This window comes from Lepidochelys olivacea (assembly GCF_965140295.1).
Source record: "Lepidochelys olivacea isolate rLepOli2 genome assembly, chromosome: 2".
Lineage (NCBI taxonomy): Eukaryota > Metazoa > Chordata > Testudines > Cheloniidae > Lepidochelys > Lepidochelys olivacea.
The window spans coordinates 219013693-219031185 of NC_140412.1; the positions used below are offsets into that span (position 1 = coordinate 219013693).

General features: G+C 45.3%; 1 protein-coding gene across 1 annotated transcript; it reads left to right on the plus strand.

The window, feature by feature from the left end:
* Window positions 1-6815: 6815 nt before the first annotated feature.
* NDUFA4 (NDUFA4 mitochondrial complex associated) lies at window positions 6816-16380 on the plus strand. Its single transcript, XM_084621585.1, has 4 exons — window positions 6816-6975; window positions 7892-7980; window positions 8356-8416; window positions 16150-16380. Exons 1-4 carry the CDS (start codon window positions 6934-6936, stop codon window positions 16204-16206), a joined length of 249 nt encoding a protein of 82 aa, XP_084477711.1. The 5' UTR covers window positions 6816-6933; the 3' UTR covers window positions 16207-16380.
* The last annotated feature ends 1113 nt before the right edge of the window (window positions 16381-17493 follow it).

The following is a 17493-nucleotide window of genomic DNA, read 5'->3' on the forward strand; positions in this document are numbered from 1 at the left end:
GCCATTTCCAGCACAAATCCAGGGTTTAACAAGAACGTCTGGGGGGGGGTAGGAAAAAACAAGGGGATATAGGTTACCTTGCATAATGACTTAGCCATTCCCAGTCTCTATTCAAGCCTAAGTTAATTGTATCCAATTTGCAAATGAATTCCAATTCAACAGTCTCTCGCTGGAATCTGGATTTGAAGTTTTTTTGTTGTAATATCGCAACTTTCATGTCTGTAATCACGTGACCAGAGAGATTGAAGAGTTCTCCGACTGGTTTATGAATGTTATAATTCTTGACATCTGATTTGTGTCCATTTATTCTTTTACGTAGAGACTGTCCAGTTTGACCAATGTACATGGCAGAGGGGCAATGCTGGCACATGATGGCATATATCACATTGGTGGATGTGCAGGTGAACGAGCCTCTGATATTGTGGCTGATGTTATTAGGCCCTGTGATGTTGTCCCCTGAATAGATATGTGGGCACAGTTGGCAATGGGTTTTGTTGCAAGGATAGGTTCCTGGGTTAGTGGTTCCGTTGTGTGGTATGTGGTTGCTGGTAATCCTCAACGCATTATTAAGGATCTACAACCTATCCTGAAGGATGACCCAACACTCTCACAAATCTTGGGAGACAGGCCAGTCCTTGCCTACAGACAGCCCCCCAACCTGAAGCAAATACTCATCAGCAACCACATACCACACAACGGAACCACTAACCCAGGAACCTATCCTTGCAACAAAACCCATTGCCAACTGTGCCCACATATCTATTCAGGGGACACCATCACAGGGCCTAATAACATCAGCCACACTATCAGAGGCTCGTTCACCTGCACATCCACCAATGTGATATATGCCATCATGTGCCAGCAATGTCCCTCTGCCATGTACATTGGTCAAACTGGACAGTCTCTACGTAAAAGAATAAATGGACACAAATCAGATGTCAAGAATTATAACATTCATAAACCAGTCAGAGAACACTTCAATCTCTCTGGTCATGCGATTACAGACATGAAAGTTGCGATATTACAACAAAAAAACTTCAAATCCAGATTCCAGCGAGAGACTGTTGAATTGGAATTCATTTGCAAATTGGATACAATTAACTTAGGCTTGAATAGAGACTGGGAGTGGCTAAGTCATTATGCAAGGTAACCTAGTGGTAGATACGCTGGAGGGGAGGGATAGGATACAGAAGGACCTAGACAAATTGGAGGACTGGGCCAAAAGAAATCTGATGAGGTTCAATAAGGATAAGTGCAGGGTCCTGCACTTAGGACGGAAGAACCCAATGCACAGCTACAGACTAGGGACCGAATGGCTAGGCAGCAGTTCTGCGGAAAAGGACCTAGGGGTGACAGTGGACGAGAAGCTGGATATGAGTCAGCAGTGTGCCCTTGTTGCCAAGAAGACCAATGGCATTTTGGGATGTATAAATAGGGGCATAGCAAGCAGATCGAGGGACATGATCGTTCCCCTCTATTCGACATTGGTGAGGCCTCATCTGGAGTACTGTGTCCAGTTTTGGGCCCCACACTTCAAGAAGGATGTGGATAAATTGGAGAGAGTCCAGCGAAGGGCAACAAAAATGATTAGGGGTCTGGAACACATGAGTTATGAGGAGAGGCTGAGGGAGCTGGGATTGTTTAGCCTGCAGAAGAGAAGAATGAGGGGGGATTTGATAGCTGCTTTCAACTACCTGAAAGGGGGTTCCAAAGAGGATGGCTCTAGACTGTTCTCAATGGTAGCAGATGACAGAACGAGGAGTAATGGTCTCAAGTTGCAGTGGGGGAGGTTTAGATTGGATATTAGGAAAAACTTTTTCACTAAGAGGGTGGTGAAACACTGGAATGCGTTACCTAGGGAGGTGGTAGAATCTCCTTCCTTAGAGGTTTTTAAGGTCAGGCTTGACAAAGCCCTGGCTGGGATGATTTAACTGGGAATTGGTCCTGCTTCGAGCAGGGGGTTGGACTAGATGACCTTCTGGGGTCCCGTCCAACCCTGATATTCTATGATTCTATGATTCTATGATTCTATATCCCCTTGTTTTTTCCTACCCGCCCCCCCAGACGTTCTTGTTAAACTCTGGATTTGTGCTGGAAATGGCCCATCTTGATTATCATACACATTGTAAGGAGAGTGATCACTTTAGATAAGCTATTACCAGCAGGAGGGTGGGGTGGGGGGAGGTATTTTTTCATGCTTTGTGTGTTTAAAAAGGATCTTCTACACTTTCCACAGTATGCATCCGATGAAGTGAGCTGTAGCTCACGAAAGCTTATGCTCAAATAAATTGGTTAGTCTCTAAGGTGCCACAAGTACTCCTTTTCTTTTTGCAAATACAGACTAACACAGCTGTTACTCTGAAACCTAACTTTACTCAGAGAAAAAGAAGCAGCTAGCCTAACTAAAGTGTTAAATGGAATTGACAGGCATGACCACAAAGATCCTTAACTCTCAAAAGAAAGAAATTCAGATCGAATAGATATTGCTGTACAATTCACTGGATTAATTTAGCATTTACTCTCTCTAGTGGTATGGATTTATACTAGACACTTGCATAATAGGAAATTGTGCTATCAATATAACAGTATCACTACTACAAATAAATACATACACTCTACACATACTACATGCATTTAAACTTGTAGTTGTGGATATCATGGATCCTTGGTCAAGGTATTGCACTCTGTGTGGTCGCTGAAGGACATAAATGAAGTCCTAACATTTCAAGCAACTGAGAAGTCTGTGAGGTTTAACCTGTTTTAAGAAAATATTTACACTTAATCTTGCTCCTGGCCTAGGAATAGAATTGTTTCTGTCTTCATGCAACTGATCTTATTGTGTGCATTTACACAGGGATAAAAAACGTATGGCTGGCCCTGGTCAGCTGACTCAGGCTCTGGGCTGAAAAATTGCTGTGAGGACATATGGGCTTGGGCTAGAGCCCAAGCTCTGGGACCCTCAAGATGTCTATGCAGCAATTCTTCAGCCCCGAGTCCAATCACTGTCAGCTCAAGTTAGCTGCCTAAGCCAGCCGTGGGTTTTTTATGCATGTGTAGACATACCCATTCTCTACCAAACTTTAAGGGAAACAAACTCACATTAAGATCGAATAGATATTGCTGTACAATTCACTGGATTAATTTAGCATTTACTCTCTCTAGTGGTATGGATTTATACTAGACACTTGCATAATAGGAAATTGTGCTATCAATATAACAGTATCACTACTACAAATAAATACATACACTCTACACATACTACATTATCTTTTAGTATGTGTACACTCTACACATACTACATTATCTTTGGCCATTATCTTTGAAAACTCGTGGCGAACCGGGGAAGTCCCGGATGACTGGAAAAAGGCTAACGTAGTGCCAATCTTTAAAAAAGGGAAGAAGGAAGATCCTGGGAACTACAGGCCAGTCAGCCTCACCTCAGTCCCTGGAAAAATCATGGAGCAGGTCCTCAAAGAATCAATCCTGAAGCACTTGCATGAGAGGAAAGTGATCAGGAACAGCCAGCATGGATTCACCAAGGGAAGGTCATGCCTGACTAATCTAATTGCCTTTTATGATGAGATTACTGGTTCTGTGGATGAAGGGAAAGCAGTGGATGTATTGTTTCTTGACTTTAGCAAAGCTTTTGACACGGTCTCCCATAGTATTCTTGTCAGCAAGTTAAGGAAGTATGGGCTGGATGAATGCACTATAAGGTGGGTAGAAAGCTGGCTAAATTGTCGGGCTCAACGGGTAGTGATCAATGGCTCCATGTCTAGTTGGCAGCCGGTATCAAGTGGAGTGCCCCAAGGGTCGGTCCTGGGGCCGGTTTTATTCAATATCTTCATAAATGATCTGGAGGATGGTGTGGATTGCACTCTCAGCAAATTTGCGGATGATACTAAACTGGGAGGAGTGGTAGATACGCTGGAGGGGAGGGATAGGATACAGAAGGACCTAGACCAATTGGAAGATTGGGCCAAAAGGAATCTGATGAGGTTCAATAAGGATAAGTGCAGGGTCCTGCACTTAGGACGGAAGAACCCAATGCACAGCTACAGACTAGGGACCGAATGGCTAGGCAGCAGTTCTGCGGAAAAGGACCTAGGGGTGACAGTGGACGAGAAGCTGGATATGAGTCAGCAGTGTGCCCTTGTTGCCAAGAAGGCCAATGGCATTTTGGGATGTATAAGTAGGGGCATAGCGAGCAGATCGAGGGACGTGATCGTTCCCCTCTATTCGACATTGGTGAGGCCTCATCTGGAGTACTGTGTCCAGTTTTGGGCCCCACACTTCAAGAAGGATGTGGATAAATTGGAGAGAGTCCAGCGAAGGGCAACAAAAATGATTAGGGGACTGGAACACATGAGTTATGAGGAGAGGCTGAGGGAGCTGGGATTGTTTAGCCTGCAGAAGAGAAGAATGAGGGGGGATTTGATAGCTGCTTTCAACTACCTGAAAGGGGGTTCCAAAGAGGATGGCTCTAGACTGTTCTCAATGGTAGCAGATGACAGAACGAGGAGTAATGGTCTCAAGTTGCAGTGGGGGAGGTTTAGATTGGATATTAGGAAAAACTTTTTCACTAAGAGGGTGGTGAAACACTGGAATGCGTTACCTAGGGAGGTGGTAGAATCTCCTTCCTTAGAGGTTTTTAAGGTCAGGCTTGACAAAGCCCTGGCTGGGATGATTTAACTGGGAATTGGTCCTGCTTTGAGCAGGGGGTTGGACTAGATGACCTTCTGGGGTCCCTTCCAACCCTGATATTCTATGATTCTATGATTCTAAGAGGTCAGGTATAGGAAATGATAACTTGCTTACGAAAATATTCATAGCTTTCTGATAGAATACAAATCTGTGATTCTTGACATACTTTATTTAAAAAGCCATCATTTTATACAATAATAGCTTTCACTTGCATGTTTCATTTGCATGCATATCTATCTCCCAACACTAACTGTGCTGCAAGAAAGATTTTTTTGGTTTACTTTTTTCAGATACCAAAGTGACAGGTGAGATTGTCACAACCTAGCTATTGCGGCTCTATGTATTAAAGCAATAAATATGCCATAGTTGGACCATTCCAGCACAGCACTTAAGCACGTGCTTCACTTTAAGTGCATGACTAGTCTCACTGAGCATTAATGGTGTGACCCCTATTATGGATTATTTACCTAATGAGACGAGACTAAACCCAATCCTGACCAAACTGCAAGATGCAGTTTTTCACTAAAACCTTCCTTGGTAATAACATCTTTCTCATGGGCAGGTCACAGTTCAGAGAAAAAAAGCAGATCAGAAGCAAAGAGTAGGAGGGAGAGGAAAGAAAAAAAAATACAGAAACATATGAAGGTGGAAAAATAAAGCTCTAAACTGTGTATTAAATAACTCCATAGATGTGCCTGGTACTTCACAGAAAAAATAAAGACAGATTTCCTACAAAGAAAATTTACAATCTAAGGTCCCAATCCAACACATACATGCATGCCTAACTTTATGCATTGACTTTATTGAGACGACTTGTGTGTAAAGCAGTGTTGCCAGCTCTTATGGTTGATGTTGTAAGAAAGTTGTGGTTTTTTTTTTTTTTTGGTTCAAAAGTTGTGGCTAGTTTTGTTAAATTTGCGGTTTTGGGGTGGTCAGACATCAACATGTCACTAGGCAGGTGCTCCTCTGGGGAGTCTATCTCAGGGTTCCCTTCAACCTGTTTTCTGGTGAAGACTGAAGACCCTCCCTGGGTACTCCCACAAGGAGCATAAGCCCTGTGTGTGCACCCATACCTTCCAAAGCTGGACAACAGCACAGAAGGCAAGCATAACAAATGAGTGGCCTGGTCAAATATGAGTGAGTGATGCTCTGATGTGGTGCATGGGGTCTCAATGTCACTCCAATTTGCAACTATAAAAAATTGCAGTGTGTTAAAAGTTGTGGTTTGCACAACAAAATCGCAGCCTGTGATTTCCTTACAGCCTCATAATTTTAGTTTGTCTGATTTTTAGTTTTTCCGTGAAGCTTTGTGCCAGAACCATGAAAATCTGAGCATTCATTATTTCTCAAATTTCTAGTCCTCCTGGTTGCAGAGAACAGCTTTAAAATCACGAAGTAATCATACACTAAAGGCTCAAAACCCCGAAGGCAAATTAAAAAAGAGCGTTTACTTTATTAGTAGTAGTATTACCTCAGCACCCAGGAGCCCATCAGGCACCAGGCCCTGTTGTGCTAGGTGGCTGTACAAACACAGAACTTAGACTCTAAGTAAAGCTCTTGAAAGGCCAATCTCTGGGCTCTACCCGGAGAGGGGGAGGCGGCTTTTATGAATGGCTGAGGCAGGCTGGCAAAGCTAAATCTGAGCACGTGCACAAGCGTTTGCGAGATTTAGGTCCTTCCATCAGCGGGCTCCACGAGACACAGTGACAGGACAACACTGGCTAGGAGGCGCCAAGCGCAGCCGCCGCGGGGCTGTTTTTAGAACGTCAGGCCCCGGGGGATGCGATTTTGACGCCTGCAGGGCTGCAGCAGAGGCGGAGCCGCTCCCCCCACCCCGGTGCAGCGTTCAGTTGGCGCATGCGCGAGACTCACCGCCTCCTCTCCCCCCCGTCCCCTTCCACTGTATAGGTGACTAGGGAGTTGCCTGTTTTCTGACTAGGGGCTGCGAGTCCTGAGGAGACGGAGCAGTAGGGGGGACTCATAGCTGACTCCATACAAAGCTCTCTGTAAGGTCTGTTTGTTCGGCGGCTGAAGCAGGGCCGCCTCATTGAGGCACAGTGAACGCAGGCAGCCACCACGACAGCCCCATGTTGGTGATTATATCTGGCCCCTGCAACGTGGGGTCCTTGAATGACATTGGGCCGTACAGCGCGTTAGAGAGACGAGACTTTCCCGAGAGGCCGAGTCAGGGTCTGGCAGAGCGCGAGACCCCCCCACCCAACCGTCACCATGTTCCGACTCATGCTCAGTCAGGCCAAGAAACATCCAAGCGTGCGTGCCGGAGGGCGGCGGCTCCCCCCGGAGCCGGGCGGTTGTCGGGAGGGGGAGGGCAGCCGGAGCCCGGAGCCGGGCGGGTTGTCGGGAGGGGGAGCCCGGGGCCGGGCGGTTTGTGGGGAGGGGAGGGGCGGGGGTGGAGGCAGCCTCAGCGCTGTAGGGGTCGGTTGGCGGCGGGACTCCCCTGGCAGGGGACTGTGGGCAAGAATCCCACCGTCTGCCGCTCTCATGGGCTTAATCCCGCTGCAGGGAGAGCTCGGTCACCCCATGCGGGTCTCCTGCCCTTCCCGCCCCTTCCCGCCGGTTCTGGCTCCTCCCCAGGCTCCGTGCCCCCCCCCCCAACCGGGACTAGCGCCGCCTTGGTGTGATAGCCCCTTCCGGAGACCCGTGTGAGCCCAGCGCGGCGGTGCTGTCGTCGCCCCTGTTTTTCAGAGGCAGCTGGGCATGGCCCTAGAGTGAGAGTAGTTTAGAGGCCCAGGACCCCGTCGCCTTCCTGCAGCGCGGGGCCTTTCCAAGCCCACTCATGGTAACGACGTGATTTTTTTTCAACCCGTTTTCTCGGCTCTTGTGAACTAGCGCGCCTATCGCAGCTGCTGACAGTGTTACCCTAGAGAATCAGAGGGTTAACTTCTGCCTTCTTCTGGGCGTTGTGGGGCACTTGGTAGTGGCATGTACCTGTTCCCCACCTGCTGTTCCAGAGGAGCAGGATCTCCTAGCATTAGCACACCGTACGGGCATGCTGGGTCCTTCATGACTAGGCACTGAACCTACTTAGTGACTTTCGGTAGGGTGGCTCAAAACTGATGAGCCAAATGTGTGATCACTGGGCAGGGCTTAATTTCCAGCTTTGTTTTCTAAATGGCATTATGTTTATGTTCTAATCTCTCATTCATTTCCAAATCCTTTGTTCTAGTTGATCCCTCTCTTTATCTTTATTGGAGCTGGAGGTTCTGGCGCAGCCCTGTACATTATGCGCCTGGCAATGTTCAACCCTGATGTCTGGTATGCATAAACTTTACAGTATCTGTATGTATATGCATGTGTGCATATATGTGTGTATGTGTATATATAAAAATATAATATTCAAACAAACTTTGGTGTTTATGAAAAGCTTGGCACTCCTGGAGGCCCATGTTTCTAGCTGAGCTTCAGTGTGCTTCAGAGTTGAGTCTGAGGAAATTATGATTCCATGCTCATGAAGTAAATTTTGAAGACTACCTACAGTAGTGGTGGTTTTGTTATGTGCAAACTTATCAGGACAGACAAGCATTTATGTTTTCTAAGTAATTAAACACCAGTTCTATAATATATAATGCATGTTAAAAGCAGTGTGATTGGTTTATACCTTCTGCTATATTACTGTATTTTTCTTTGTAGTTGGGACAAAAAGAATAACCCTGAGCCTTGGAATAAGCTGGCTCCCACTGATCAGTACAAGGTAAGAGGCAGAAAGGCTTTTAGCCTTTAGGGCATCGGCTAATCTACAGATGTATGTTATCTGTGGCCTAGCTACTTTTGGAGGCTCAGCTCCGTGTGAGGCACCGGAGAGAGGTGGTGCAGGGAGGACGGAATATGCTTCCCTTGCTGTCAGTTACTGCCTAGGTTTGGATTGGGAATTAGCAGTGGAGTGATGACTTGATTTGGGAGGCAAGGCTAGATTTGAATATTAAAATGAGACCTCCTATTTAAAATTACCTTTGCTTGGAGGCAGTGTCTAATGAGTTAGAAGTCTCGTTACCTAGGGCAAAGTGTTGAATGAAGAAAGTAGTGCTGCAAATAAATTTTTCAATTCCTTGATACAGAACAACAAGGAAGAATATGCTACTCAGTAGTCAGTGTTAAATTGATATTGGAGGGAGGAGGGCAAAAGCTTTGCGCTCTAAACTACACATAATAGATGTCATGCTAAAATCAGTTTTGGAATCCAACTATTTTGATTTCAGTACTACTGCAAAAGTCTTAAATAATTTTTTATGCTTCTATTAGGATGATCAAATAAGTACAGTAGAACCCTGCTAACTTGCAGAGAGTGGGGTGTGTACAGCACACTATTTTTTTTGTTTATTCACAAACTTTATCTGTGTACTTCACTTGGACAACTATGACCCATTTTTTATGACTTAGTAATTTGATAGGAAATCTTACATTCTAAAAATCTTCTGCTAAACCAGAGACCCTCATTTGTGAAAATTGAAGTGTAAACTATTGTGGTTGTATAATATTGCTGAACCCTCTTTTGCTGCATTTCTCGCTTGTTAGTCCTTCATTTCAGGAATATAGGCATTGTAAAGAGAGCTTTTGCAAGACTTCCGAAAAGGATCACTTAGTTGAGACAAACAAGATATGTGAGTCTCTGGGTCCTTTTTACAAATGCTTTTTTGTGACAGACTACAAAAGAAGTGTCTCCATTGCTATTCAAAGATACTTTTTTTTTTTATTCCAACCTCCTCTATTGTTTACCATACCAAAGTTAATTTGTATGTTAAAAAATACTGCCTTTGCTGTAAACTATTTATAATACAGACCTCACAAGTGTTATGGTTAAACACTATTAAAGTTTGTAGAGTATTTTGAAAACAAAAGTGCAGTATATTTCCTATTTCATAGAATATCAGGGTTGGAAGGGACCCCAGAAGGTCATCTAGTCCAACCCCCTGCTTGAAGCAGGACCAATTCCCAGTTAAATCATCCCAGCCAGGGCTTTGTCAAGCCTGACCTTACAAACCTCTAAGGAAGGAGATTCTACCACCTCCCTAGGTAACGCATTCCAGTGTTTCACCACCCTCTTAGTGAAAAAGTTTTTCCTAATATCCAATCTAAACCTCCCCCACTGCAACTTGAGACCATTACTCCTCGTTCTGTCATCTGCTACCATTGAGAACAGTCTAGAGCCATCCTCTTTGGAACCCCCTTTCAGGTAGTTGAAAGCAGCTATCAAATCCCCCCTCATTCTTTTCTGCAGACTAAACAATCCCAGCTCCCTCAGCCTCTCCTCATAAGTCATGTGTTCTAGACCCCTAATCATTTTTGTTGCCCTTCGCTGGACTCTCTCCAATTTATCCACATCCTTCTTGTAGTGTGGGGCCCAAAACTGGACACAGTACTCCAGATGAGGCCTCACCAATGTCGAATAGAGGGGAACGATCACGTCCCTCGATCTGCTGGCTATGCCCCTACTTATACGTCCCAAAATGCCATTGGCCTTCTTGGCAACAAGGGCACACTGCTGACTCATATCCAGCTTCTCATCCACTGTCACCCCTAGGTCCTTTTCCACAGAACTGCTGCCTAGCCATTCGGCCCCTAGTCTGTAGCGGTGCATTGGATTCTTCCGTCCTAAGTGCAGGACCCTGCACTTATCCTTATTGAACCTCATCAGATTTCTTTTGGCCCAATCCTCCAATTTGTCTAGGTCCTTCTGTATCCTATCCCTCCCCTCCAGCGTATCTACCACTCCTTCCAGTTTAGTAGTATCCGCAAATTTGCTGAGAGTGCAATCTACACCATCCTCCAGATCATTTATGAAGATATTGAACAAAACCGGCCCCAGGACCGACCCCTGGGGCACTCCACTTGACACCGGCTGCCAACTAGACATAGAGCCATTGATCACTATCCGTTGAGCCCGACAATCTAGCCAGCTTTCTACCCACCTTATAGTGCATTCATCCAGCCCATACTTCCTTAACTTGCTGACAAGAATACTGTGGGAGACCGTGTCAAAAGCTTTGCTAAAGTCAAGAAACAATTCATCCACTGCTTTCCCTTCATCCACAGAACCAGTAATCTCATCATAAAAGGCGATTAGATTAGTCAGGCATGACCTTCCTTTGGTGAATCCATGCTGGCTGTTCCTGATCACTTTCCTCTCATGCAAGTGCATCAGGATTGATTCTTTGAGGACCTGCTCCATGATTTTTCCAGGGACTGAGGTGAGGCTGACTGGCCTGTAGTTCCCAGGATCATCCTCCTTCCCTTTTTTAAAGATTGGCACTACATTAGCCTTTTTCCAGTCATCCGGGACTTCCCCCGTTCGCCAAGAGTTTTCAAAGATAATGGCCAATGGCTCTGCAATCACAGCCGCCAATTCCTTCAGCGCTTTCGGATGCAACTCGTCCGGCCCCATGGACTTGTGCATGTCCAGCTTTTCTAAATAGTCCCTAACCACCTCTATCTCCACAGAGGGCTGGCCATCTCTTCCCCATTTTGTGATGCCCAGCGCAGCAGTCTGGGAGCTGACCTTGTTAGTTCAATATAAAAAGTTTAAACCTCATACTTGTAGCAGATTCACAGTCCGTTTAGCTTCTCGAGTTAACCATCACTGGCAGTAGAAAAAACTCAAGTTTACCTAAGAGATTGTTACCACAGTATCTTCAGTATTATGCTTACTAAAAGGAAATCTCCAAATGCTGACATTTTGTTCTAAGGCAAATGGCCATACATAGTGTAGTTTTTTTACACTTCTGGAGAAAGGTCAAAAGAAAAACCCACTTTTGCACTCTTTATCAGTTATGTTAATGGGAAACTATCCTAGGTGTAGATGCTTTTATTTAATGCTAAAAATATGCTATAGGTTGGTCCTCTTCTGAATAACGGTGTAACTTCTGTAGTGTTCCCAGCCTTGTACTGGCATAAGAAGCAGAAATCTCAAGGTTTACCATATTTGGTCCTGTGTATCCTTTGCATTTTTTCCTGGCAGTGTCACTAAAACAACTCCTCATGTGTTGTGGAAACTAAAGTAGTTGAAAGTATTGGAAATTATAGATACAGTGGCTGATGACGTATAATTCTGATAAACACAATAAAAAGTTTCTTTTTAAAGCAGATCTCTAGGGAAATTTGTTAAGGAAAGCAACTGTTTTCCAAACTAATATGCAGAATCTCAGGATTATAGTGAGTAAGGTAGAAGCGTGTAATGAGAATGAATGTGTTTATGCAATCTTAACCCCTTCGTTCTAGTTGCTCAAACTTGCTAAAACTCGCTGGATTTGGTCTCTGACCAAAGGTGACTTGTTTTGAAGTATGGGTTTAAAAAATGGCTCCAAAGCTTGAACCCTGTAACTTGAACTTAAAGCAAAAATCTATATGCAGTACACTTTTCACTGCACAGCTCAAGTGAGCCTGTATATTTTAGCTGTATAAGTGTACAAGCTGAAATCCTGATCCTCCAAATTGATCTCCATGGGTATATCGCTGAACCCATACAAGTAAAGTCAGTGGGCTCTGCACAGGCTTGCCTGCACAGATCAGCTTGGTGGGTCAGGATTCTTATGAGAAATCTGAAGTTAATATGGTAATTGTAGGTTTTTGTCAAATGATTTGTAAGTATTCAAATCTTTCCTGGAATGCTCAAACCCCTCACTAATGGAAATGCCTGTTTCCCTGTCAAATTTCATTTGTATATTTCCAGATATTCTGGTCGGAGGGCTGCTAAGTCTTGTGATTTTGGGGGGGGCTACCCAAGAGCTGAATCACTCAAATGTCTCCAAAAGCTTGCTTTTGGATAAAGATCATGCCTGTAAAATTTCACTTCGAGTTCAAAAATTATGACTGATAACATAGAATGGATGTTAGAATACGGTTATATACCTTAGTTGTAATGGTTACTGCCACTCCTGCTGTCATTAAGTCACTGCTTGCTTATTTAGTCCAAACATATGTTTAACAATGTCTTATTCAACCTTGGATGCTAAAGTATGCCTTACTAAGAGTCAATATTTGATCAGTACTTCAGTATTTGACTTATTTCCTTGTCATGCATTTTCTAAGCTCTTAATACAAGATGTAGAAGATCTATTCTCTTTCCGATGTTATACCTTCCTGTCTGTCCCACACTACGGTGACATTTATTTTAGGACTGGTCCAGATTGTGATCTGAGCTACAGTCTTTGAACCCAGAAGACCACTTGGTTAACCATGCAGCTTTTACTAATACTGTTCTAAAATGTTCTCTTGCCCACTTTATGCACGTGTTCTCATTCTTTTCTGTTTATGTATTGCTGTACTTAGTGCTTCACAATTCTCCCTGTTAACAGCATCTGGTGTATGAATAAGGCTACAGCACAAAAAGCTGTTCAATCTTACCCTTGATTTTTTCCCCCTATATCCTGGTCTTCACAAGATAGTATGAGGGATTATCTCTTTTCTATCCGTGAGGACCTCTGTGATCATTAGGGATTGGCAACTGCTCTAAATGTATTACTCAATAGGATTAGGAATCTAAATTTGATGGTACTGAGAATAACTGCTGTTAGAGTGAATGGAGGCTTCTAATCAGCTCTCCATGGCTAATCTTGGTTTAAACCATCACTTTCACCTGGTGATTGAAACAGCCCTCTGTGCCACTTTGGTGCTAAGATCAGGGGATGCCAGAGAACTTCCTTTGTGTGGTCCGAGAGGTGTACAAGGGATGCGGCACCACCATTCGCTTGGTCGAAGGGGAGACCGCCGAGATCCTGATCCAGAGCGGAGTTAAGCAGAGCTGTCCCCTCAGCCCCATCATCTTTAACCTCACCATGGAGCTGTTGCTGAGAGCAATCTCCAATGGCACAGATGGCTTCAACCTCCACAGTGAGAGGGTGAGCGTCCTGGCTTACGCGGATGACCTGATCTTGACCGCGGAAGACCGAGAGAACCTCCAGCGTATGCTAGATGCCACCAGTCGAGCTGCTGACTGGATGGGGCTCCGCTTCAGTGCAAAGAAGTGCGCAACTCTCCACGTCGACAGCAGCAAAATGGACTCAGTGCAGACAATGGGGTTCCAGGTCCAGGGTGAGACTGTCATCCCCCAGCAGAGGGGCAGGCATACCAGCACCTCAGCACGCTGACAGATTTCCATGTCTGGCAGACACCTGAGGACACCATCCAGGAGATCTTGCAGGATGCCAACAAGATTGACGCCTTCCTGCTAGAACTGTGGCAGAAGATAAACGCCTTGAACACCTTCCTGATCCCCTGCATCTCATTCGTCCTAAGGGGATCCGCCGTGGCGAAGGTACCCCTCAACGAGGCAGACAAGATCGTCCAGCAGCTGGTGAAGAAGTGGCTATAGTCTACATCGCCCACAGGCATGGAGGTGCCAATGTCCCCTGTATGGGCGACCTGTGTAACATCACGGTGATCACCCACGCCTTCTGCCATGCTGACGTGTCCCGACGCCATGGTAAGGAACATCACGGCAAACACCCTCCATGATGCAACAAAGAAGCAGATCGGCAGAGCCTCCTCCAACCAAGACATCGCCACCTTCCTGAGCGGTTCCCTGGATGGCGAATTCGGATGGGACAGGCGTGACATCACTTCACTGTGGTCCCACGCTCACAATGCCATGTGTTGCTGGGGGAAGCACATCGGCTGCCGCTGAGAGTGGTGAGGAGCACCAGGAGCTGGGAGTCCTGGTGCTGCAGAACAGGTCCGATGACAACACCGTTGTCACCCCAAGCACTCCAGGGGCATTCTGGAGAAGACCCTGAAGGCAGCCATCCACTCACTGTACATGGAAACCCTGAAGCGTAAACCAGATCAGAGTAAAGCCTTCGAACTGACCAGCAAGTGGGATGCCAGCAACCACTTCCTTGCTGGGGGTGGCTTCACCCGTTTCACCGACTGGCGGTTCATCCACCATGCCTGGCTCAACTGCATCTCACTCAACAGAGCCATCCGCCACAAGACAAGTGTTGCAGGAAGTGCGGCTGGTCAAACAAGACCCTGCCCCATGTCCTGTGCAGCTGCAGGCCCCACTCCAGAGCCTGGCAGCTGCACCACAATGCCATCCAGAACTGTTTGGTGAAAGCCATCACACCACTCCTGGGGGAGGTGGCCGTGAACTGCGCCATCCCCAGTACAGACAGCCAGTTGTGACCTGACGTGATAGTCACCGACAAGGCCAGAAAAAGATCATCCTCGTCGACGTCATGGTCTCCTTTTGAGAACAGGACCCCGGCCTTCTGCGAAGCCTGAGCTCGTAAGCTGGAAAAATATGCTTCCCCCCTCTTCCACCCCCCCCCCCCAGCCAACACCCTGAGAATGAAGGGCTACGAGGTGCAGATGGATGCCCTGATCATCGGAGCCCTGGGTGCTTGGGACCCCAGCAACAAGCGTGTGCTGCAGACCCTGTGGATGGGCGACGCTACGCATGGCTCATGCGGCGTCTCATGGTCTTGGACACCATCCGATGGTCCAGGGACATCTACATTGAACATATCACCGGCCACCAACAGTACCAGGAGGTGTGAGCCGGTACGACGACATGCATCAACTATGAGAAAGGGACAGACTTTTTCCATTGGACCACATGAACTGGAACCATAAACTCACTGAACATTAAATCTCAGCAAATGAGGGTAAATCAATCCATCCTCATTGTATCCACTCATTATACTCCACACCTGAACATAGTCATTATATGAACAAGATACCCCCATATCTCAATGTCTGTACTTTGACCCGTTAACCTTTTTACTCCCAATCGGGGAGATTGCAGGTTATGTATTCCTTACGCCACCTGTTCCTAAACCAAATTTCGCACCCCTTGATAATCTGTACCTTATTCCCTGATAACCAGAAACTTCCATGCTTAAACTCTGTACCGTTTTCTTTACTTCAACATCTTAATAAAATTATTAAATTAGTAATTTATCCAAAGATGACTGGAGAGGAAAGGACACTAATAACTTCCCTGTTTTTCAAAGTGAACCTGCCCAAACCATTAGTTCTCCATAATGTGGTATGTTAAAGAAGCTGAGGTACAACCATCCATGGACCGTCTCTTCCAAATTCTGTATATTAATGTTCAAATATTTAATCCTGGGGATGGTAAGGAAGTTCTGTGGGTTCTTGATGGGCAACAGTTAGAAAACAACTGGTTTAAACCTTGCAGTGAAGCTGACTTTCAGATTCACTTTAACTTGGGGCTCTTGTGACATATGATAAAAAGCATGTACCATCAGAACTTAAACTAGAAATGTATTTTAAAACATGCAGCTCTTGTGCTAAAGTCCATCTATGCACTTGACTATACTAATGTCTCAAAGAAAATGATGTGGTGTATATAGCAATAACTGTTTGTTTTCAGTTAAATTGAAAGTAGTCTTCTCCCCTAGTACAGACTTGGATCTTGTCCTGATCAAAACCCTCTTTTTTTTCCCCCTCCCCTCCCCCACTCCCTCTTAGTTCTATTCGGTCAATGTGGACTACAGCAAACTGAAGAAGGATCGTCCTGACTTCTAAAGAACAAATTCTTCTCCCTTTACAAGCTGCACAGAATGAAGGTCTTCCAGAAGCTGTCCGCACAACTAATACACTTAATCATCCAGGAAATGTTAATTAAGCTTGCCTCACATTGCACTTTTAATCATGTGCTGGAAAGTAGCTTGTTGGGGCTTAATAAACATCTGAAACTTGTGGAGCGTCTAATGTTTTATTTCATGAAATAAAAATAGATTGATGCTGACACTGGCAATTGCATAGTCCAGATATCTGGCCTGTCAAATATTCAGGAAAAATAGAACTGGCATTTCTTCTCCTAAAACAACCTCTGAAATAAGGCTGTTGACTTTACTTTTTAAGAAAATACCTCCCCTTGAGAACAGTGATTAAAAACAATAGCCTCTGTCACTGGTGTTCTCAGAAGTTAACTTAAAGTTGTCTAGCAACTGTCAAGATCTTGACTGACCAAGAAAATAGAGAGGTTGCAGTTCCTTTTAGTGAGAGGCTCTTTTGTATCACCTTTCCTCAAGCACGAGTTTTTTCTAATTTGTCAGTGCTGGAAGTTCCTGGGTGTGGTTTTTGAAGTATAAAAATGAAAACTGGTCTTCTACAAACCTCTTTAAAGTGTAGTTATCACACTTGTCAGAGGTACAGCTAACTCTGATCCCTCAAGTCTCAGTGTACCTCTAACAGCTATTGGCATTTTTGCATTTGGTTCCACTCTAGGGTATCTCTACGCTGCAAATAAAAACCCATGGCTGGACTGCATGCTGGCTTGGTCTGTGGGGCTGTTTCATTGCAGTGTAGCTCAAACTCAAGTCAGCTGGCACAAGCCAGCTGCAGGTATCTCACTGCATTGTAAACATACCCTTAAACAGCATCCTGGGATATAGTATTCCTTGGGTCAACTGTGCTTCCCTCAGCAGGCCTTGCTGGGTTTGGCACCCACCATTCTCCTTGGGAGTTTGTGAGTAGTGGTGTGAACTAAAGGGTTGCTTAATAAGATGTAACAAAGCAGCCTTTGGTAGGACACTACTGAGAGTACCAATTCAGGAAAATTGCTTAGAGCAGGGCACTCACAGCCCAAGGCTGGGGGTCCTTTGCACACCTAACCAGCCAAACAGAGAGGACTTCTGGTTAGCCAGTGGGGTAAAACCAGAGTCATACAAGCAATTCCCTCAAGCACTCCAGTTTCCCAATGTCAACACCAGCACCACTCCTTATGGGGATGAATGGTTACAAAAAACAATATCCCAGTAAAAGGAAAAAGTTCTCCTGATCCTGAAGGACCAAGCTCCAGACCCAGGT